Raw genomic sequence first — 22103 nt, 5'->3', positions numbered from 1 at the left:
AAAATTTTTAAAAAATTATAAATATAGTAAAATATATTTGCAATATAATCTATTAGCGATAGAATTCGATAAATTTCACTATATTGGGTAATTAGAATGGATAACAATTGTTAGAATAATTATTAAATATGTAGCAACATTTTTAAAAAAATTGTAAATATAGCAAAATCTATCGGTGATAGACCAACATTTGCTACATGGTCTATCGATGATAGACTCATATCATTGATAGATTTTGACAAATTTTGCTATATTTGTAATTTTTTAAAAATGTTGTTATATACTTAATTATTTTGAATATAATTGCTCCATTTTGCACCTATTCCATTTTCATTTTTTTTTCATATTCCATCTGACAAATGGGCCTAAATTTTGGATATCATTGAATTCGAACCTTGAGCCAGCGACCCATTCATATCGGGCCTTGAAGCCCATCATCATTGGCACCGACCGAATAATTTCATTTATCTTTTGTTCTCATCTCTAAACATGAACCCTTCTTCTTCGTCGCGCGAATCTTGAATAACTCGAACCGGAATAGTGAGGAACTCTGAAGGCGACCACCGGTCAGGTATCTTCCCTTTTCAATTCCACCATTGAAGCAGTGTACTCCGTTTCTTCTACTTTCCAAATCCCATAACGTATTTCCCAGTCATGAATCCTTATGACCATAGATACGCCGATCCCAATTCCTACCGCGACCGTCGAAGGTAATATTCCTATTTTGAATCTCTCTCTTTTTTTTTCTTCTTGATTTCTCTATGGTGCTTCTGATCTCTCTCCATTTTTCTGGGTGTTTTTTGATTTTAAATCCCCAGTGACCTAGTGGGTTTTCAGCCTGCTGCGCCACCGTCAATAGCAGGGCGTGAATCCTTGTACAAAGGCTACCAACCTCCTCCAGCTCCATATTATGGCCGTGAAAGAGGTGGTGGAGGTGCTTTAGCTAATGCTGGAGGCGTCAATGGTCTCCCTCGATTTCAGCCTCCTGCAGGACCGTTTAATATTGGCCGCGGTGGTGGTGGTGGTTTCAGTAGCAGCGGTGGTGGTAGGAGGATGTTTGATTCGGAGAGGGGTGGGAGAAGAACTGGTGGGAATATTGGTTTTGGAGGTGGACGTGGTGGAGGGACGGGATTTGACGGCCGTGGTGGTGGAAGAGGGGGTGGACGAGGTGGTGCTGGTTCCTCAAGAGGGGATTTGGATAACATTGTCCTTCCGAGTCAGAATTTTGGCAATTTGGTCCCTTTTGAAAAGAATTTCTACACCGAGTGTCCTTCTGTGCGTGTAATGACGGAGTCTGAGGTTAAGATTTATAGAGAGAGACGTGATATTAGGGTGGAAGGATACGATGTCCCGAAACCGATTAGGAGTTTTCAGGAGGCGAATTTTCCTGGTATTTTACGTATTCCATTGAATTGAATGAGATTGTATTATGCTCCAGTGTTCAAGAAACTTGTTGATTGTTTCTTTATTTCGTTTGTTAGCTTACTGCCTTGATGTAATTGCGAAATTGGGATTTGTTGAGCCAACTCCAATTCAGGCTCAAGGATGGCCGATGGCCTTAAAAGGAAGAGATTTGATTGGCATTGCCGAAACTGGCTCTGGGAAGACTCTTGCCTATCTACTTCCAGCGTTAATACACATTAGTGCCCAGCCTCGTTTATGTCAGTGTTATATTACAGATTTTCAACCTTAAATTTCTTTTTTTTTTTTTTTGCCACTCTTCTTTCGACCATTAACGTTGTGATAATTTGTTCTCCATCTACATTCATCCAGCGCATGGTGAAGGTCCCATCGTGTTGGTGTTAGCACCCACCAGAGAATTAGCTGTTCAAATTCAGCAAGAGGCTACTAAATTCGGACTGCGTGCTAATATTAGAAGTACTTGCGTTTATGGTGGGGCACCGAAAGGGCCTCAAATTCGTGATCTCAAAAATGGTAATTGTGTTGAATGAACTGTTTTTTACTCTGTTTGTTGTTTGTTACTTGCAGTAATTTAGCAACTTCATTGTCTCTCTCAGGTGTTGAGATTGTTATTGCTACACCTGGTCGGCTCATAGATATGCTGGAAGCTGGCCACACGAACTTGCGGCGAGTGACTTACCTTGTTTTAGATGAAGCAGATAGAATGCTGGACATGGGATTTGAGCCTCAAATAAGGACAATCGTTAGCCAAGTATGATATTCCACCCCCACTTCCTTCACTATATGAAGACTTACAATTACTGTTATTTACGGCTCTAGTTGGGAGCGCTTGACAAACTTTACAGTTTCGATGGTGCTTGTGGAAAATTTTCCATTTATTGTGATGCAGTGATCAGTTCTCAAATTATTCTGAATGTGGAATTAAAAAACGTTCTTTTAAGAGCTCTTTAAAAGAAGATCCTGTTTATTATCATGTAGTACTCGATTATCAACTCTGTCTAAGAGCATTTTTCTCTTTACAGATCCGACCTGATAGGCAGACATTATATTGGAGTGCCACATGGCCAAGGGAGGTTGAGAAATTGGCTAGACAATTTTTACGTAATGCATATAAGGTTATATTGAAAATCCCTTTGTGTCAATTATCACTCTGCTTCCATATCCTCTGTTGTTGTTAATGTTATAGAAACAGATAATGACAATTAAATGCTGTGATGTGATATATCAGGTGATTATTGGTTCATCAGATCTTAAAGCTAACCAGTCCATAAACCAAGTTGTTGAAGTTTTGCCAGAGGCTGAGAAATATAGAAGGTTTGTTAAAAGTTTGTGTTATTCTACAAAACATGTGAACACACAACCAGGGAGATTCTCTTCCTATTTTTACATTTAGCATATTTTTTTCATGCAGGTTAATAAAATTGCTCGTAGAAGTGATGGATGGTAGTCGTATTCTGATTTTTGTGGAAACAAAAAAGGGCTGTGATAAAGTAACGAGGCAATTGAGAATGGATGGATGGCCAGCTCTATCCATTCACGGTGACAAAAAGCAGGCTGAAAGGGACTTGGTTTTGTCCGAATTTAAAAGTGGGAGAAACCCAATAATGACAGCCACGGATGTGGCTGCAAGAGGGCTTGGTAGGATTACTACATGTCAGGTGTTTTAGGTTTTAATCTAGGCCCTGTTTGATAACAAATTCGTTTTAGTTTTCTATTTTTGAAGTTTATGCTTGATTCTCCAATTTTCTTGGTGTTGTTTTCATCTTTCGTAAAATACATACATTTGATTTCTTTGTAAACTTCCAAAAACAAAAACAAGATTTAAAAAAAAAAATCTTCAAAATTTGACTTGGTTTTGAAAACATTGGTAGAAAATGGATAGCAAAATATAGAAACTCATAAATGGAAGTTATGTTTAGAAGCTTACTTCTTAAGAACCAAAAACAAAATGTTTATCAAACGAGGCCTTGCGTGTTCATTTTCAAATTCTAATGAGTCGGCCAGCTGCTTTCCAGTTCCTGAATATAATTTGTGGCTTGGGTTCAGAGAAAAGTTCTGTCGTGCAATGTGCAGCATGATGATTGTTAATGTGAGACTGCTTGGTGTCGTCTCCCATTTGAAACTGCATATGCTTTTGGTTTCTTTCTTTGGACTAATGAGATCCTTTTGATTCCCCCCACTGTGACATAGGTTTAGTTTACATGCTACGTCTTTTGGGCTTTTCTTTTTGCATCCTCTGGGGTAGTGGTGGTGTCGTATGGTGAAGGAAGAAGGTTTGGTTTAAAAGAAATAGAGCCACCCCCTTTTCTTACTGGCTGCTAGTACATTATCAAGTCATGGCATGAATGTCATATGAACGCAAAGATGATGCTATTTTGAGGTTTATCAATGATGTTCTTTTCCAGGTTAAAGGGGAGGGAAATCCTATTCACTATACATTAAAGATTTGTAAATCCTCTGTACCAATGGGTCGGTAAAGGATAACGAGGAAGCAGAGACTTTGATGTTACTTAAAAAGATCATTTCATTGAGATGCGTGAGATAGTTATTTAACTTATTTTGGTCCTCTATAGTTATCCAAGTATTCAGTCGGTACCCATCCACAATTAAGGAGCTGGTTGTTTTTGCAGCCTGGTTGACTCATTCATTAATGCATTGTTGGTATGGAAGTCGTCGTGGTGACAGCTGCTACTTATCCCTGCAAAGTTAAGGTGGGCACATTTATGTAGTAATGAATGTGTTATCATACTTTTGGTCTATCAGATCTTAAGAGTGCAGGGATAAGGTTTTCTGCAGTTTTATCCATGCCCCCATATTTTATTTTATCTAACTTCCATATTTTCTGTAGATGTGAAAGATATAAAATGTGTGATCAACTATGATTTTCCATCAAGCCTCGAGGACTACGTCCACAGGATAGGGCGAACGGGTCGTGCTGGTGCTAAGGGAACTGCATTCACATTCTTTACTCACGAGAATGCGAAACATGCCAGAGATCTTATAAAGATACTGCGAGAAGCAGGGCAGATTGTCACCCCTGCGTTGTCTACTTTAGCCTCATCTAGTGGCTTTGGAGGTAACTTTTCTCCTAATCCATCCTAAGTCAGAAGTGGATGATTACAATTTGAACATTATTGTTTCTTGTGTGTTAGGTTCTGGTGCTAAATTTCGCCCCCAAGGACACAGAGGCGGGTTTGGTCATCGAACAATGGTTTCAGGATCAAATGCAATCCCTCTTGGTTTGGCAACAAGACCTCGCTAGTTCCGGTCAACTCAAAAGGGAAGGGATATGCTAGATAAGTAATGTTTTTTGAGAAACGTGGACTATTTTTATTAAGTAATATAGTCTACTTATTTATAGAATTAGAGACCCAAGTGTTGTTTGGCATGAAAAATGGACACGTGGGTGTATATCTGTACATAAAACCAGAATTCTGGCAGTGACATTGCTGACGATGTTAGGATTAGGTTTGGTGGTTGTAGCCTGCAGGGTTGGTGAAGGTGATGATGACTGACATTTGAATCCTGGATATTTAGTATCAATGGAACACTATATGTGATATAAACGAATGCATAGTCGTGATTTCCTTGGGAGTGTTGAAAGAAAGAAAGCTATGGCTCTAAAGGAACGTGATTATCCATTTACTTCTTTGATTTGATTTATTATTGTTGTTGATGTTGTTAATTGAAGTTCGTGATTTGATTTTGATTAAGCTTAGGTAACGTTTGATTCAAGTGATAATGGTGTTGGGTGGGTGGGGATAGATGAGCTTGATGATTCACATTTCTCGTTTCTTCACGGACTTGTTCATTACTCACTCAGCCAAGGATATTTCATAAGTTATGGTTCGGAAACTATTACATTGATTAATTTAAATTACAAATTTGCCCTTGAAAGAATTAGAATTTTGTTTTTATGGGTTGATGTAGTTTATGCTATTTAAAAATCTTCAACACTATTTAATACTTCCAATTTGCTATTATATTTATTAGTTGATATCATCAAATTTTTTTATTATTTTTTATTATTTTCTTTTCGAACTAAAATATATTTTTTATTCCAAATATTTATGAACTATGGTATATTTCTTATCCCAAATATATCTCAAAGTGTTCTATCATTGAAAGACTATTTGAGGGGTTTTAATCTGAACTATCATAATGCACTTTTATGACTTTAATCATGGAAAAAGTTTTAGGTACTATGCATATTGTCTATGTTTGTGCTACTTCGACCTTATGATTTTTACAATTATTTGTACTCATTTAATTTTTTAAGGTAATAGCATATGGTCAAAGACATGCATGACAAATGTCATGATTCGTGCATTTTAATTTTTTATATTACTATTACAATATGTGAGATGAAAAATTAAATATTTAACTTCATAGATTAATATTGACATTTTGTATATTTAAGCATAGAGTAATAAATTTTAGTTTAGATCTCTTTCAAGGGAAATGTGATTATTCAATGAATGAGAATTAATTTCTTGTTTTAGTTTCCAAGTAGAAATTGCTAGGCTTAAACATGCTATAAATTCATTTATTAAAACAATCTGCCTACTAAATAAATTCTTAATAAATCAAATTAATTTTTATTTTAGAAGTGAAATTAAATATTCTTTATCAAAATTAAATAAACACCTAACCCCACTATTTAGGTATCCTATCATTATCCCTAAAAACAAAAACATAATTTGGTATGTTACACTCACATACTAAATATAGACACCCAACATGTAACATATCATTTGAACTCTATGTACCTATTCCTAGTTTACCACTACCTAGTTAACGTTAACGTCATTTAAACTCATCTAAATCGTAAACCGTTTAGTTTCATATATGTCTCGATTAAAATATCTAACAATATGTCGATATATTCTTAAATCCAAGAATTGGATATCGAAATTAACAACTTTTATAAATATTCATGGAAGACAAGTACATGTTATCTATTCAGTCTAATATGAATAAAGTTAGTAAAAACAACTCAATTATTAATTTGAATAAATTTTATAAATATACGACTTTTGGGAATATATATCGTTATCGATGTTTTTTTTTATCAATATGCTTGTATGATTGATATGTCGATGTGGACATCGATATTTTAATCCGGAACCAAAGATGGTGTATCATTGAGAATGGTTATAGTATGAAATGAGAAAAAAGGATAGGTACTTGTATTGGAAAGGGACATAACATCACACTTTGTTAGGATAGTGCCCTCTTACAAGCACAAGAGCCCCACTCAATAATTGAAATCCATTGGCTTTTCTTTTCTTTTCTTTCTTTGTTTTGAAAGATTTTACTGCTCTACGAGATTAGAAATTATGTTTGTGCCATCACATTTTTTAACCTAAATTGCATTAAAAATACCATTTTTTCGAGAGAAAAGAAAGATTAAAACGGCGTAAATCTCATCGTCGTAGATATAGAAAAGAATACTATCTGAAAAAATACGAATAGTTCTTATAGTTTTTTAGACTCATTCCATTTTAGTTTGTGTACTTTTAAATTTAAACCAATTTTATCTAACAAAAATTCGTTTATCTTTAATTAGTGTGGTTGCCAAAATTTTGAAAACATATTTATGTAATATATATTAAGGCATGAAAATAATTATACAAGATTGAAGAAAAATAAAAGTACAAATGGAAATGATCTATAATCTTTTAATTATTATTAATTTTATTATCCCATTTTGAGACATTGTTAAATATAATAAAATAAACTAAAATATTTACTAACACATAGGAAAATTTTGAATTATATCAACAATAAACATCGATAGATTCCTGTTATTGTCTATCCATATGATTGATAGAAGCACATCAGTGTCTATCAATGTCTATCGTTGATAGAATCTAAAATTTTGCTATAATTTATAAATATTTTATCAAATTTTTAATTACAATTCTCTTTCTCCAAATACAATTTTTTTAACTCTATAATTAGACCCTAAAAAGTTTAGAATGTATCATTTTTTCTTCTTAAAATAATTAAATGAAATTCTTAAAAAATACAAAAGAAATCAATTTTCATTTTCCCTTTTTTTCTTTTAGAATATTAGACCTCAAAACTATGGGCCACCCCTTCTTTTATACTCAAAAACTTCTCCCCCACTAAATCCCAAAAACAGAGTTTTCTAGATATATATCCCTCACATTAAATGTCCTATTTATATATATATATATATATATATTATGTATAGGGTACTAAACTTCACCACGTAGATTTAATCTAAAATACCCAAACACTTTACTTTATAAAATTATAATATTATATAACAATTACCAAGAAAAATAAATAATAAATAAAATTCCTTTTTTTTTTTTTTATTTACTTTAATGGATAATTCAGAGCTCAATCACATATTATAAAATGATGGTAGCAAATTCTTAAATTAGGGCTAAGTTTTCAATGATTAATTGCGTATACTCAACATAACATAGATATATATAGAAAGTAGATGTAGATAAGGGCCATCCAAAGGCATGCATCAATGCTCCACATATGATATAAATATATATATATCATTATTATTGTAGTACACCTCATTTTCAACTACTAGATTTGTCTATCTCACAATATAACTTCTCTTTCCCATGTTTTAGGGTACTCAAAAATCTTTCTTTCATCGAGAAATATATGTATGACTGGTTAAGAGGTTTGAGAGATTTGAGAAGTTTGAGTTTTTCGCTCCACATATTGATTGGATCGATGATGCTTTGAAACATTTGGTTGGAGAGAGAAATCTCGCATTTTTTAGTTAGGATTATTGTTTTTCTCTTGTTTTTTTTTTTTAAAAAATTGCTTTCCTCTAGCTGATCTCTTCGTATACGCGTCTCTCTTTCTCTTATAGAAGAATAGTAAAACAAGTTCATTTCAAAATAATTCTCAAATATTTCCTTACCTTCACGACTAACATGTCATTTTGTCAACGTTAAGCACTTCTACCAATACCCAAAAATTGAACCTCCTATGATTATAAATCAAAACAAAATATACGAGTGAACGTTGATAAAATCATTAAATTATTTATTTCTCTTTAATGTTTATTTTACACTTGTCGTTCTTTTTACATAACCAATCTTTTCATATACAATTAACTTCTTATAAGAGTCTTTTTGTGCTAATATATTTCTATGGTAAAATCCAACATCTTATCAAAATTTTTGCTAATTATTTTTTTCACTACCTTCAAGACCAACATATTACTAAAACTAAAAGGCTTTTTCTTTATAATATAGAAATAATTAATAATAACAATAATAATAATAATAAAAAAAGTAAGCAAGTTGGGAGATTAGATTAATGATTTGTCAAATATCTATAAAAGCTTTCCTGTATGGAGGGAGTGTTGTCTTTGTTTTAATTATTGAATTAATTTATAATTAGGGATTAAGTGGGCTTGGTGGCTATGAAATAAAAATATCAATATTAAATGCAAATAATAGAAATTGTGTTTTATAATCAGCAGCACTTTGGGGTTTGGAGTAGAAGTTGTTGTTCACTTTCATTTTAGTAATATATATATATATATATATATATATATAATTACATCTATAAATTAAATCATGACAAACAAAGAACAAAAAGATCTTCCCCCACCAATTTGGAGCTTCCTACTCTAAATAATTTGCCCATTTGGAGGCCATCTAATCCATTATCATACATATATCTATATCATTATTTTGCTTTACTTATTGCTCTTGAAATGACATCCTACTTTTCACCCAAAAAAAAAAAAATGAAATTAAAACTACAATACCCACTACACAATTTCAAAGTTATATCGAGTTAGAAATGTTAATTCATTCCTTTGTTTATCGATGATCTAAAAACTTAAATTGCATTTTGAAAACTAAATAAATGAAAAGTAGTTTCTAAAAAGTTGTTTTATTTTTAACATTTAACTAAGAATTCAATTATATTGTAATTAAGAAATATGTAAACCTAAACCATAGTAAGAAATGAGAAAGAAATATACTTAACTTTCAACAAACAAAAATAAAAATAATATAATTACCAAACGGGTTAGTAATATTTTGGTACAACCGTTGCGGAAAAGGAGAATCAAACCTCCAAACTCTAATATGAATAATCATGTTAATTATTGTTAAATTAAGTTTACTTTAATAAAACATGGTAACCGAAATTTCTCGATTAATTCGAATCAAATTCCAAATAATTGAGGTATATTGAAATATTTTGGGCGAATTTTTTTTATCCTATAAAATTTTTCTTGTTATAAACTTATGTCTATGGAGTTTTAATAATTTAATTTGTGGTTGTAATTAAGAGAATTAATTTTGTGGTGTTAGGTTAAAAATTGAGAGTAGTCATGATAATTAATAGACTTAATTAACTTCTTAATTTGTAGTTATACAAACATATTATTAAAATATAAAGTGGGAAAGTTACTTTGGAAGAGATATTTTTCCTAAGTAGAAAAGAACAATTAAAATTTTATATGATTAGAAATTAATATAATTTACATCTATGAAAGTACATATATAGACATAGAGAAACATTTGTTAGTATTAATTACACAATATAATTAAAATTAATATATGATTAGTTGAAGTTCAAAGTGTTGTTCAACACTTAGATGAGTCAACAAAATAATTTAATTACATAAAATTATTATTATTTATTACATTGGAAGAGCATTGTGGTGATATAGGTTGGTGGGTAGTGGAGATGACTCAGCTTTCTAATTTAATAAGCAAACTCATCGCAATCAAAGTTGGATATCTAATGGGACTCTCAAATTATCATTGTATATATATATATATATACATATATTATATACGTATATGTATACATAACAAAATTTTATATTTTTTTGACTTGATTTTGATTATTGAATAATTGAAATAATATTTTTTCTTATTTTAGCGAAAGGCCGAAACCATTTTAAATTTACTATATTATATTTCGTAAATATTTTGATTCATTTTGCTATATTTAAAAAAGTCTTTAAATTTATCATTTTTTTTAATAATTAATGTCATTTTTTTATGTTTAAATTAAGGAAAACCGTTAAAATAGGAAAAATTGATAAAATATTTATACTCTCTAATGATAATAAATTTTATATTTGAGTGATTTTTTTTAATGAAGGATAAATAGTTTAATGTTTTTTTACTTTGGAAAAAATCCCTTAAATTTTGATCTTAAACCTTTTCTTTCCTATTTGCTTTATTTTCATGTCAAAACGAAAAATTGAGATTATGATTACTAAGGGATCATGATAGACTGAAAATTCGAACTGACCGACTAAATCTAAATTGGTCGATCGAAAAACAAGAGGGATTGAGGTCGGTTTCAGATAGTACTCCTACAAAAATCGATCGACTAACTGATCCTTTACTCATCGATGTCGAGGTCAATTTAAACATTTACTAAATCGACTATGGTTGGTATGAGTTAGTTTTGTCAAAAAAACGAACTCCGACTAATCGCATCATGATTACAATATTAATTTTTTAACAAACGTGTATCTTCCACAAAATTAATTAAACACACTATAAGCCCTAAAGTGTCATGAACTTAAATAATTGAAATAATAAACATCATTGAGCCTTTTTTTTTTTAAATATAGAAATGTGCATCATTATCAACTTCAATTTCATTGATATTTACATCGACATTTCTACAAAATCGAGAGATTTCACATTTCCGTTGAAATCGAAATTCTAATTTAAACTTCGATCATGACTAATACACAAACATAGCTTAGTAATTTTAAAACATCAATTCACATTAATTCACAATAGCATATCCAATTAAAAACAATATATATATATATATATATATATATATATATATATATATATATTATTAAAAGATGTCGAAGAGAAAAAAAGAAAAAATCTCATATCACTCTACAATTGGACAAGGCCAACACGCCTAGATGCATTGCTAACAACTCAGAACTTCATTATACACCTAGGTGGTATCTTTTGTTCTATCCAATTAAAAATAAAATGCATATTAAAGAATCTCATTAGACTTATATATATTCAAATTTAAGAGTACATTTTGAGTATTAAATATATCTATGACTAAAAATAGTTGGCATATAGTATATAATATATATAGATAGACTTTGTAACATTTGAGTCAGCTTATAAATAAAAAAATACAAAATTTAGAGGAAGAATAAAAAAAAAAAAAAAAAAAAAAAGACAGCGTGGAAATGAGTAGTGGATGCCAGCAGAGATTATGGGTGTGTGAATTAGTGACACGTCAGCAAACAACTTGGTTCCAAAAAGGGTTGTCAATCATGGAGCATGAGAATGTATTAATTTAATTAAAACAATAGCTGTATTAAACAATATAATAAGAACTGTATTACTCTTTAATTATATTAATTATATGCTGATGATGCCCACAGGATTACAATTAATTAAACAACTCTTTCTCTTTCTGATTTGGATTTGGATTTTGCAAAGCAAATTGTAATATAGATTAACTTAATTGGATCGATGATTCCCTCCGTAATTTATAATCGGTTGTCCATATATATTTCATTATAGTTACCGAACATGTAAGTGAGATCATTTTTTTTTTCAGATTATCATTTCGTTATTTGGTTTTAGTTTCTAGGTTTTTAAACATTTTCTTGTTCTTTTTGTCGTTTAAGTAACTCTTGAATTTTAGTTCCATGTGATTAATTTTTTTAAACCCTAATAATTGACAACCTAGCAATATCGTTCTTGCTTATTTTGAAGCCTTCTAAGAAAGAAAGTTGTAATCTTAGCATAGAATTACTCCAACTCCAAGCTAAATGCGGTTGACTTTACAATCCACACATGAAGTCATGCTACATAAAATGAGGGATATATATAGTAAGGTTTTTAGAATCTTTTAAACTTTTCTTAACTATACTTTCATGCATGGCTTTAGAACGCCTCTCATTTGAATGTGATTTCAGTTTATTCACGTTTTTCTCTAAACTCATAACCTTAGTAATGATACGACAAAATATGAAATGAGTTAGATGATTAAGCTATCAAATCACTTATAAAATTCTAAATAATTATATTAAGTTTATGATTTTTCACTCTGTATCGTAACGATAGAATCTAATTCATGTTGAAGCTAACATGAGTGAGTGTAATAGACAAATTCAACAACATAACTATTTTGAATATTTTTCAATCAAAAGTTGTTATTAAAAAAATTAATAAATATCTTATATAATATTGCATGTAATATATATAATATTTCTTCTACTTTTCTTCATAAAATTATATCAAATGAATTCATCAACTTTAAAAATAATAGAATATAACATAAGAATCAAGACTTTAATATGAAGCGCTTTAAGCTACACTCCTATTTATTGTAAAATATATAAAATTAAAACATTTTCTATATAAAAAGATATTTCTACATTAGCGAAAAACAATTAATTTATTTTTATACAAGTCCATTGTCAACATTAACTTTTTCTTTTAATTAGAGAAAAAAAAAAGGAAACCCAACTATTTGACAAAGCCAACAAAAATGGATAATTAAAGTCTAAATAAAATCTTAACATTAATAATGAAAAAATTAAAAAAGAAAAGAAAAGAAAAGAGAAAATCCCTCGTGGTTGGGCACACCACAATAATTACATGAAAAAGTAGGGTCAGGGAGTGTAAAAGAAAGGGGAAGGATGTCCTTATAATGAAAATAAAAAAGAATAAAAGGACTATGAAAGTAAAAAGTAAAAGATAAAAGTAGGACCCACCAAAATGGGTGTAGTGACGAAGTATTTTGTCTATTAGCAAAAGCAAAGGCCCCTATCAGCTATCACTTCACTTCTCTCCCTTCCTTCAAATTCGCACCACTTATCTTATATTATAGACTTGCCCCTATCAATCCTTTTATCATTTTTTTTTAATGCTCCATTATCATAATTATCACTAAATATTTTTTTTTTAAAAATATTATTTTACATTTTTTTTAAAATTTTTTTAATTATAATTATAATAAATTTCATTTTCAAATTATTTAAAAAAAAAATTAAAGAAAAAGAAAAATGGTAGTAAAGAGGAGGAACGCACGTGGTATCCGCCTGTCACGGGCGCCTATAAATATAAACCCATTTCACCTTCTTCCACTTCAGCAACAGTTTTTTCCTTTTTTTTTTTTTTTCCTTTTTTCTCTTTTTCTCTTTTTTTCATTTCCCCTTTTTCTCCTCTCGGATTCAGGTGGCTTTAAATTTGGGATTTCTCTCCACATCGTCTCCTTTCGTTTTTCTTTTCTGATCTGTTTCGAGGTGAAACCCTAGATTGAAGGAGGGAAAGGATCAAGATCAACTCGATTTCTTTCGAATTTTCTGTCATTTCATTTTGTGATTTTGTTGATTGTGGAGTGGAAGAGAGAAAGAGGGATCAGAGGCGGAGGATAAGAGAAATTGTGTTGTTGTGTGATTGTGGTGGTGGTGGTGTTGGTGGAGGAGAAACAGAGAAGGCAAGAGCCAGTGATCTTTGCTGTATGTCAGTGGATTGTGTTGAGACTTATTGTTGTGGAATTGGCAAGCTTAAGAATCCTTTACAATGGCCTCAGCTTCGAAAAAAACGACGTTGTTTTCGAGTGATGTTTGTTGTCATTCCACCGCGGCCGGTTCCACTACCGTTCCTCGAGAAGCTGCGTCTGTTGCTTCCGCCAATTTCGTCCAAGATTGGAATCTCACCACGAATGATCGTGCCGATGATCGCCGTACATCCAAGAATGTTGCCATCCCCTCGTTAGTTCGTTCTGTTGAACCGATTCCTGAACCTTCAACTAATGCTTCTTCCAAAGGCACTTTCCTTCTTCCCTCTTCTCTCTCTCTCTTTCTCTCTCTTTTTCCCTTCTTTTGCTTATCTCTCTGATCGATGACCTGGAATCTCGACATAAAGCTGTGCTTGATATTGACGTTCTATGACTTTGATCTATTTTATCGTTTTTTTTGCTGGGAGGCCGAAATTCAGATTTTCTTGAAATGTCTTTGTCGTTTTAAGCTCCGTAACATACATACATACATACATTTACTGTGGGTTTATTATATTTCTGTCGGTGTATGCATCGTTTGTTTTGTATGTCATTATAGGATTATTTTAGGGGTGAAGGATAGAGTTTTGTGTTTCAGATTTCCCGTTATCTTTTACTTTGACTTGGAGCCTTTAGCTACCACTTACTATCTCACGATGCATTGTTTAAGATGTGTTTCGATCTTTACCTCTCATGGGACCCGTCTGCTACTTTTCATTGACGGTTTTAAATTCACGGCCTTTTATGAAGTCAATTATGCAGGCGCCATGTGGAATTAAGAATGAGTTGAGCAAGAGAAGGTAAAGTTGGATTGGTGCAAGCTGACATATTAGCACCCCTAGTGCTCCTACCTTTTTTTTTTTTTTTTTTTTTTTTTTTTTTTTTTTTTCCTTTGGTCTTCTTTTTGATTTCCATTTCTCCAACCATATTGTTCTCTAGAAGCTACTATTTATTTTCTTCACTTCCTAGTGCTCCTACTGTTTTTTCCCTTTGCTCCTCATTTCGATTGATATATTACAATACAACTTACTGGATTTTGTTCCTCAACCCTTGACCTTGATTGTTCCTACCCCAGCTCCTTCAACCATTTTGAAGGGTGGAGTCGGTTTCACTTATATTTGCACCCTATTTTGTTTTCTGTTGCTTTTCTAGTCGAATTTCTATGCTCATATTTCATGCATTGCTACTAATCTGAGTTAAAGATATTGTAGATGGTTGATGTTATGTCAGTGTTTTTCCTGAATCTGATCATGATTTCTTTTGTTGATACAATATGCTTTGTTTGCTTTCCTTTTTTTAAGGTGAAATATGGCACAGGCGTTTTTTTTGTAGATGATTTCTCATGCATTGCTGTATAATTTGTTGTACAGGTGTTGTTCCCCCAATGTTGAGGGCACAATCAAGACATCCTCTGGATCCCCTATCAGCTGCTGAAATCTCTGTTGCAGTGGCTACCGTAAGGGCAGCTGGAGCCACGCCAGAGGTTGTTACTGCTACTATGAAATCACTTTTTTTATTTCTACTGAATTTGGATAACTATTTCAGGAATCTATGGCCCTAAACGCTTATGATTGTGAGGAGCTATTTTCGTTGTTTCAGGTCAGAGATAGCATGCGTTTCATTGAAGTGGTGCTACTGGAACCAGAAAAACATGTTGTTGCACTGGCAGATGCATATTTTTTCCCTCCCTTCCAACCATCTCTGCTTCCTAAAACTAAGGGAGGACCGGTTATTCCCACAAAGCTTCCCCCAAGAAGGGCGAGGATTGTTGTTTACAATAAGAAGTCGAATGAGACAAGCATATGGGTCGTTGAGCTGTCAGAGGTTCATGCAGTAACCCGAGGTGGACATCACAGGGGAAAAGTTATATCTTCTTCTGTTGTTCCTGAGGTTCAGCCTCCCATGGTATGTTCTTGACTGCTGTTATTTACTGCACTGGGTTGTATTTCACGATTGTCGTCTCCTTATCATGGAGAATTATTGCTTCTTGAAAAGCCCCAAATAACATCTTCACACTTGCTTTGCTGATCACTTATATCGAATGTAAAATATCTGTAGTTGTTTTCTCATTTCAGTGTCACGGCTTTTCTTAAGATGAAAAAACATATGGGATTGAAAAGTGAAGAATAAATTTTAACTACAATATTGTAAAATGAACATGTTTTCAATTTAGACAATTACAAATGGTAATGAATGTCTAGAACGTAGAACTAGATAGCTCATTCCATTCAATTTTAGGATGCTGCTGAGTATGCGGAATGTGAGGCTATTGTCAAAGAATATCCTCCATTCATTGAGGCTATGAAGAAGAGGGGTATTGAAGATATGGATTTGGTTATGGTTGATCCTTGGTGAGTTATATCAGTAATCCAGTTCATTACTTGTATTCAATACAGATTATGAAATTCCTCACTTTTTTTCCTCCTTTGTCTAATATGATTAATATCTCTTTGCTGCAGGTGTGTTGGTTATCATAGTGAAGTAGATGCTCCTGGTCGAAGACTAGCTAAACCTCTTATATTTTGTAGAACTGAAAGTGACTGCCCAATGGAAAATGGATATGCTCGCCCAGTTGAGGGCATACATGTTCTTGTTGATATGCAAAACATGGTGGTTATAGAATTTGAAGACCGAAAACTTGTTCCACTACCTCCTGCTGATCCATTGAGGAATTACACTTCTGGTGAAACAAGAGGTGGTGTTGATCGTAGTGATGTGAAGCCCTTACAAATAGTTCAGCCTGAAGGTCCAAGCTTTCGTGTCAATGGCTACTATGTAGAATGGCAAAAGGTGGATATTATTGGGTTTTTCCTGTTGAAAAGATTACTGTTCACTTTTTGTTAAAATTTTACTTGGTTCATAATTTGACTAAACCTGTTTTTGGTCTTTTCTTTTCCTTTGACAGTGGAATTTTCGAATTGGTTTCACTCCCAGAGAGGGTTTGGTTATATACTCTGTAGCTTATGTTGATGGAAGCAGAGGGCGAAGGCCTGTCGCACATCGTTTGAGTTTTGTGGAAATGGTTGTCCCCTATGGAGATCCAAATGATCCACATTACAGGAAGAATGCTTTTGATGCGGGAGAGGATGGACTGGGCAAAAATGCGCATTCTCTGAAGAAGGTGCGAATAAAATTTTGGTCAACAGTCATATCACCTGATCATCTCCCTGACCGAATCCTAATTAAATCTTAATAAAACCTTGTCACAGGGATGTGATTGTCTGGGTTACATCAAATATTTTGATGCCCATTTCACAAATTTCACTGGTGGTGTTGAAACAATTGAAAACTGTGTGTGCATGCATGAAGAGGACCATGGAATTCTGTGGAAGCATCAAGACTGGAGGACAGGATTGGCAGAAGTTAGAAGATCGAGGCGGCTGACAGTGTCCTTTATTTGTACTGTGGCTAATTATGAGTATGGATTCTTTTGGCACTTCTTTCAGGCAAGTCAAATCATTCCTCTCTTTTGGATTGGTGTAGATCAAGTCTCTTAGAAATTTTTTTCTTATAGCATTCTTAAATAAGATTGTAGCTTTATATTTGAATTGATGACCTATAATATGTTGCTCAAGACCATGGAAGGTAGAATCTGGAAACACACCACACAATATCGATTCCCTCATGTTGGGAAAACCAAAGCCTTCTAGTTTTGAGCATAAGAGAATCCTTGAGCGAAAAAAAAAAAAGATTCTAATCTTTACTATTGGTCCATTACTTCAAAATTTAACTTCTTGGGGCATGCAACTTGCCAAATTGCATTAAATTGTATAAAAATTGTTTATAGGAGAACTATAAGTATGGGAATTCTGTTTGTGATTTCAGATTATAGAAAAACAGTGTATTGTTCAAAGATTCTACAAGTCTTATCGTATTTTTTCTCAATCAACTCACCCCTTAGTAGAGGTTTGCTGATATGTAATAATGTTGCAGGATGGAAAAATCGAAGCTGAAGTCAAATTAACTGGCATTCTCAGCCTAGGAGCTTTGCAACCTGGTGAATATCGAAAATATGGGACAATGATCGCACCAGGTTTATATGCACCGGTACATCAACATTTCTTTGTTGCTCGAATGGACATGGCCGTTGATTGCAAGCCTGGTGAAGCTTTCAATCAGGTACATCTTCAACTTGAAACCTCTTGGTCACCTTTTTATGTAGTTGAGGAACAATAAGTTTGATTGGCAATTGGCTTGAGCTTAACTGTGAACTATGAAGAGTGGAAGTTACTGATTGTATGTAATTTGGTATCTTTTCCTTTCGTAGCTACGCAAATTACCAAAGAATATACTGATGTGCTCAATGGTGAAAAGGCCTTCGATGGCTTTTGTATTCAATCATTTTTCAAGCCAGTCTCATTGATTTTCTATCAAATAATGTAGGATGAAATGATAGCTTTCTGTCAGTCAGTGAATGAAGTTACATCGTGTAATTTTATAAATGTACATAAAGTTACAATGCATTTTGAGCTCATCATCGATTAACGATATTTTCAAGGGTAGTTGCAGTAGTTTGCTCTTAGAAACATACAATGCTTGTTCATAGTAGATTTCACTACATTGATCATTATTCTTCTTGAATTAAAGCTTTCCAACTTAACATGCTCGTAGGTGGTTGAGGTGGATTTGAAAGTTGAAGGACCTGGGGAGAACAATGTCCACAACAATGCTTTTTACGCAGAAGAGACATTGCTGAAATCAGAAATGCAAGCCATGCGTGATTGTAGTCCTTTATCTGCTCGCCACTGGATAGTAAGGAACCTTCTTACCCTGGGTCAATACTTCTAGGCTGTTTGAACTCAATTTCATGACTATTAATTCTATCTTCTTGTTGTGATTGAGTAAATGGTAACAAACAAAATTGCCCCTTTCATTCCAGGTGCGAAATACTAGAACTGTGAATCGAACTGGGCAATTAACGGGCTACAAGCTATTACCTGGTTCAAATTGTTTGCCGTTAGCTGGTTCAGAGGCCAAGTTTCTTAGAAGAGCTTCTTTCTTGAAGCATAATCTTTGGGTGACTCAATATTCTCGTGATGAGATGTTTCCTGGAGGGGAGTTTCCCAATCAGAATCCACGTGTGGGTGAAGGGTTATCTACATGGGTTAAACAGGATCGACCCTTAGAAGAAACTGACATAGTCCTTTGGTAGGTTTCCTTTCTTCTTTTTTACATTTGATATATTAGCTCACCCGTTATTCTATTCCATGTGGCTCATCCTTGGATTTTTGCATTCCTCGGCTTTTATATATGTATGCAAAATATGTCATGTGATGTTTTCTGATTTAGTCGTGTTTTATATATTTGCTTGATGTTTAAGAGCTGCTCAGTTCTCAGCGGCAAGTTCAAAACAGTTTGCTTTGTCTTTTTCCCCCAAAGAAAACTTTCGTCTTTACCTTAAAACTTCAAAGAACCAAGTTGATTTTCTTGAAGAATGTTATAGAGACTCTCAGATGCCTGTCTGCTCTGCTGTGCTCTTTAGTAATCAGAAGTTTTCTCTTTTATGGTAGGTATGTTTTCGGGATCACGCATGTTCCTCGGTTGGAAGACTGGCCCGTTATGCCTGTGGATCGCATCGGTTTTACACTTTTGGTACTTACTCTTTATAATCTTGTGATTGGTTTTAAGAGAGAGAGAGAGAGAGAGAGAGAGAGAGAGAGACATGGTTGAGCTTGAATTTGACATCATATCATATTCCTAACTATATCGCTCTTTTCTTGTGAATTGTTTGTTGGATGCAGCCTCACGGTTTCTTCAACTGCTCTCCTGCCGTTGATGTTCCGCCCAGTACTTGTGAATTAGATTCAAAAGATACGGACGCTAAAGAAACTGTGGTGACAAAACCCATTCAAACTCCCATTATCGCTAAGCTTTGATAACACTCTCTCTTCTTCATCACTGCTCTTTTCAATTGCTTTACAAGACTTCAAATTTCTCTTCTACTTTGGTTTCTCTTTTTCTTTTAGTCAATTTGAGTTGCTTTCTCTTGTTAATATCAAACCCCCCCCCCCCCCCCCCCCCCCACAACTCTTTCTTCTTCTTTCTTTTTTGGTCTCTTTAGTAGAACAACTCGTAAAAACGTTATGAATAATGTGCATATTATTACATGAATCTTCAAAATAATCCTAATCTCTACACAGTTTTTAAAATCTTTCATCAATTTTTGTTGCCTTCTTTGTTTTTTTTTTTTTTTCTCTCTGTCGTGGATTCTTTATATCCTTAAATTTTCGTACACATATATATGGTAAGCAGAGACGTTGCAAAAATTCAATCATTCTTTTATCTTATTTTTCAATGGCGGCAGGCAAAACATCCCTATTTTTTATTTTATTTGCTTCCATAAAACCATACAAGGAGTATCCTTTATAAGATTGATATCAGGATTTTCTTTAGTAAATAAAGAAAGTAGACTTATAGCCTTTTGCCTCTCGCTGTTTATTTCCTTTTTCCTTTGATATCCATGATTGTTTCAATAAAATGAGGTATCCTATTGTTTTCACATTCCCCTTTCCCCTTTGCCTTTTCAATTAAAGTCTAATTAGGATGGTTTTAACTTTTTAAACCCATTAGGTTGGGAAATGTAGGATTTCAACAAGTTAGACTATTCCCACCATCATTATATTCTTCGCGTAATCAGTGGCTCCTTGATTTAAGTACCCTTGTGATTGTGCGATTAAGGGCAAGCAAAATCTTCATAAACCAATTTATGAGCATGTACATATCATTCTTCGAGCGACTTGTAATCACAAAATATCGTAATCATTGTCACTTCATTGACAATTGACAATCACACTACATATTATTGAATTAAATTTATAAAGTTGAAGATTGAAATGACATTTTGATGATTGAAATGTATAAGATGATAGATTAGGTAATTTGTGTGAAATTTGAGAAAGAAGAAGGGAGAAAAATGCATAGGGATTTTTATAAAAGTTGAGACAAAAACAGCATCAATGCTTTAGTGAGTGTCAAAGTAGTAGAACATCCTCTTTTTTATTGGCTTTCCCTTACTCACTCAAATTTAGGCATCTAATTGTCGGCACAGTTAATTTATCCCCAAAACAAAAAACAAAATCCTCTTGAGAGAATGAATTTGACCAAAATGGCAGAGGAAAGCTTTTCCTTTTAGGAAAATCAAAAGACTTCAAACTTTTTCCTTTTTTTTTTCTTTAAAAAAACCCACATCATTGCATTAATAAAGTGGTCTTCTTCGTTACTGCTTGTCGGTGTGTGTACTTAAAAAAAATGGTCAAAATAATATTATTTCACTCTCTAATATATAAACAAAAATGATATTAAAAAAAAAACATGAAAAGTAGTCTAGTAGAGAATTAAGTGGGGAAGAGAGGAAAAATGAGGAAGAATATTATTGAAATACGTAATAATTTAGGTTGTAATTTTATATTTCGGTTGACCTTTTGAACAACAAAACATTAAAAAGAAAGAAAGAAAGAAAGAAAAAAGAAAATAACATCAATCATTCATATGACGTAGAAAAAGTTTAGTGTTGAATATTGATAGATAGAGAGGTGGAGGGTTATTGGCACTGTGGGGGTCCGTTTGATTTGATTGGTTATTATTGAAACCCAACAATTAGCAGTTCCATCTTGTCCAACCCTAATTTGTACCCTTCACTTTGCACTTTTTTCCCTTTTCTTTCTCTCTTCCATTTTCCCCTCTTAATTCAACGAATCACAACCCATCATATCATCCATTTTTATTCCCATTCATTTTTCTAATTTAATCTTATTCATCCTCACAATTACCTTACCTTTCGACGTGAGTTTGTTGTTATAACGAGTTACGATAGTTCACTCCATCTCAGACACTCCTTTCTAGTCTATGAACTCTTATATCCATAACAATTTATTCGGTGTTTGAGACATACATAGAATGAGTTATTATAGTTTGTATTTGAAATACATATTATTTTAGTTTGAGTTATAATAGTATGTGTTTGGTGTGTAAACTATTTTAGTTTGTAAGGAAATAGTAAACACTACAACAAAGAATAGTAAAAAATAATGAATGTCAAATAGTAAAAACAGTAGCAAATTGAAAGTTCTGAAATAATGTTTAGTGTTTACTATAGCTAATTAGAGATTTTTAAATAGTATTATACTCTACCATATGTCTCA

General features: G+C 32.9%; 2 protein-coding genes across 12 annotated transcripts; both read left to right on the top strand.

The window, feature by feature from the left end:
* The first annotated feature begins 485 nt into the window (after positions 1–485).
* Positions 486–5085, top strand: LOC103502377 (DEAD-box ATP-dependent RNA helicase 20). Of its 8 annotated transcripts, none has more exons than XR_007818877.1 (10): positions 486–710; positions 819–1390; positions 1482–1661; positions 1774–1935; positions 2019–2173; positions 2445–2537; positions 2651–2736; positions 2834–3080; positions 3828–3958; positions 4053–4096. XR_007818877.1 is itself a non-coding variant. In XM_008466296.2 (10 exons), exons 1-9 carry the CDS (start codon positions 655–657, stop codon positions 4130–4132), a joined length of 1611 nt encoding a protein of 536 aa, XP_008464518.2. In that variant the 5' UTR covers positions 486–654; the 3' UTR covers position 4133; positions 4271–4420. The 8 variants fall into 8 exon arrangements, 6 of the variants coding, with proteins under 6 accessions (XP_008464518.2, XP_050937097.1, XP_050937099.1 ...); XM_008466296.2 differs by lacking the exon at positions 3828–3958 and adding an exon at positions 4271–4420 and having other exon boundaries at positions 2834–3060; positions 4053–4133; XR_007818879.1 differs by having other exon boundaries at positions 487–710; positions 2834–3060.
* An 8475-nt stretch (positions 5086–13560) lies between these two features.
* LOC103502378 (amine oxidase [copper-containing] zeta, peroxisomal) lies at positions 13561–20122 on the top strand. Of its 4 annotated transcripts, none has more exons than XM_008466297.3 (12): positions 13561–14232; positions 15333–15445; positions 15562–15867; positions 16201–16313; positions 16422–16752; positions 16868–17083; positions 17172–17408; positions 17896–18081; positions 18574–18714; positions 18842–19110; positions 19473–19554; positions 19704–20122. In XM_008466297.3, exons 1-12 carry the CDS (start codon positions 13986–13988, stop codon positions 19836–19838), a joined length of 2376 nt encoding a protein of 791 aa, XP_008464519.2. In that variant the 5' UTR covers positions 13561–13985; the 3' UTR covers positions 19839–20122. The 4 variants fall into 4 exon arrangements, with proteins under 4 accessions (XP_008464519.2, XP_050937095.1, XP_008464520.1 ...); XM_051081138.1 differs by lacking the exon at positions 13561–14232 and adding an exon at positions 14744–14762; XM_008466298.3 differs by lacking the exon at positions 13561–14232 and adding an exon at positions 14895–15058.
* The last annotated feature ends 1981 nt before the right edge of the window (positions 20123–22103 follow it).

This window comes from Cucumis melo, chromosome 2, assembly GCF_025177605.1.
Source record: "Cucumis melo cultivar AY chromosome 2, USDA_Cmelo_AY_1.0, whole genome shotgun sequence".
NCBI classification, from domain to species: Eukaryota; Viridiplantae; Streptophyta; class Magnoliopsida; order Cucurbitales; family Cucurbitaceae; genus Cucumis; species Cucumis melo.
The sequence above is the reverse complement of the archived record's forward strand: the minus strand, read 5'-3'. Positions and strand labels throughout refer to the sequence as shown.

Bases quoted from the DNA above. Each gene is read 5' to 3' on its own strand.
- LOC103502377 (XM_008466295.3), top strand. From the start codon at position 655: ATGAATCCTTATGACCATAGATACGCCGATCCCAATTCCTACCGCGAC. The intron at 1,936-2,018 runs GTAATTGTGTTG...TGTCTCTCTCAG, and splicing joins AATTCGTGATCTCAAAAATG to GTGTTGAGATTGTTATTGCT. The intron at 2,538-2,650 runs GTTATATTGAAA...GTGATATATCAG, and splicing joins TTTTACGTAATGCATATAAG to GTGATTATTGGTTCATCAGA.
- LOC103502378 (XM_008466297.3), top strand. From the start codon at position 13,986: ATGGCCTCAGCTTCGAAAAAAACGACGTTGTTTTCGAGTGATGTTTGT. The intron at 15,446-15,561 runs GTTGTTACTGCT...TCGTTGTTTCAG, and splicing joins CAGCTGGAGCCACGCCAGAG to GTCAGAGATAGCATGCGTTT. The intron at 19,555-19,703 runs GTACTTACTCTT...TGTTGGATGCAG, and splicing joins GCATCGGTTTTACACTTTTG to CCTCACGGTTTCTTCAACTG.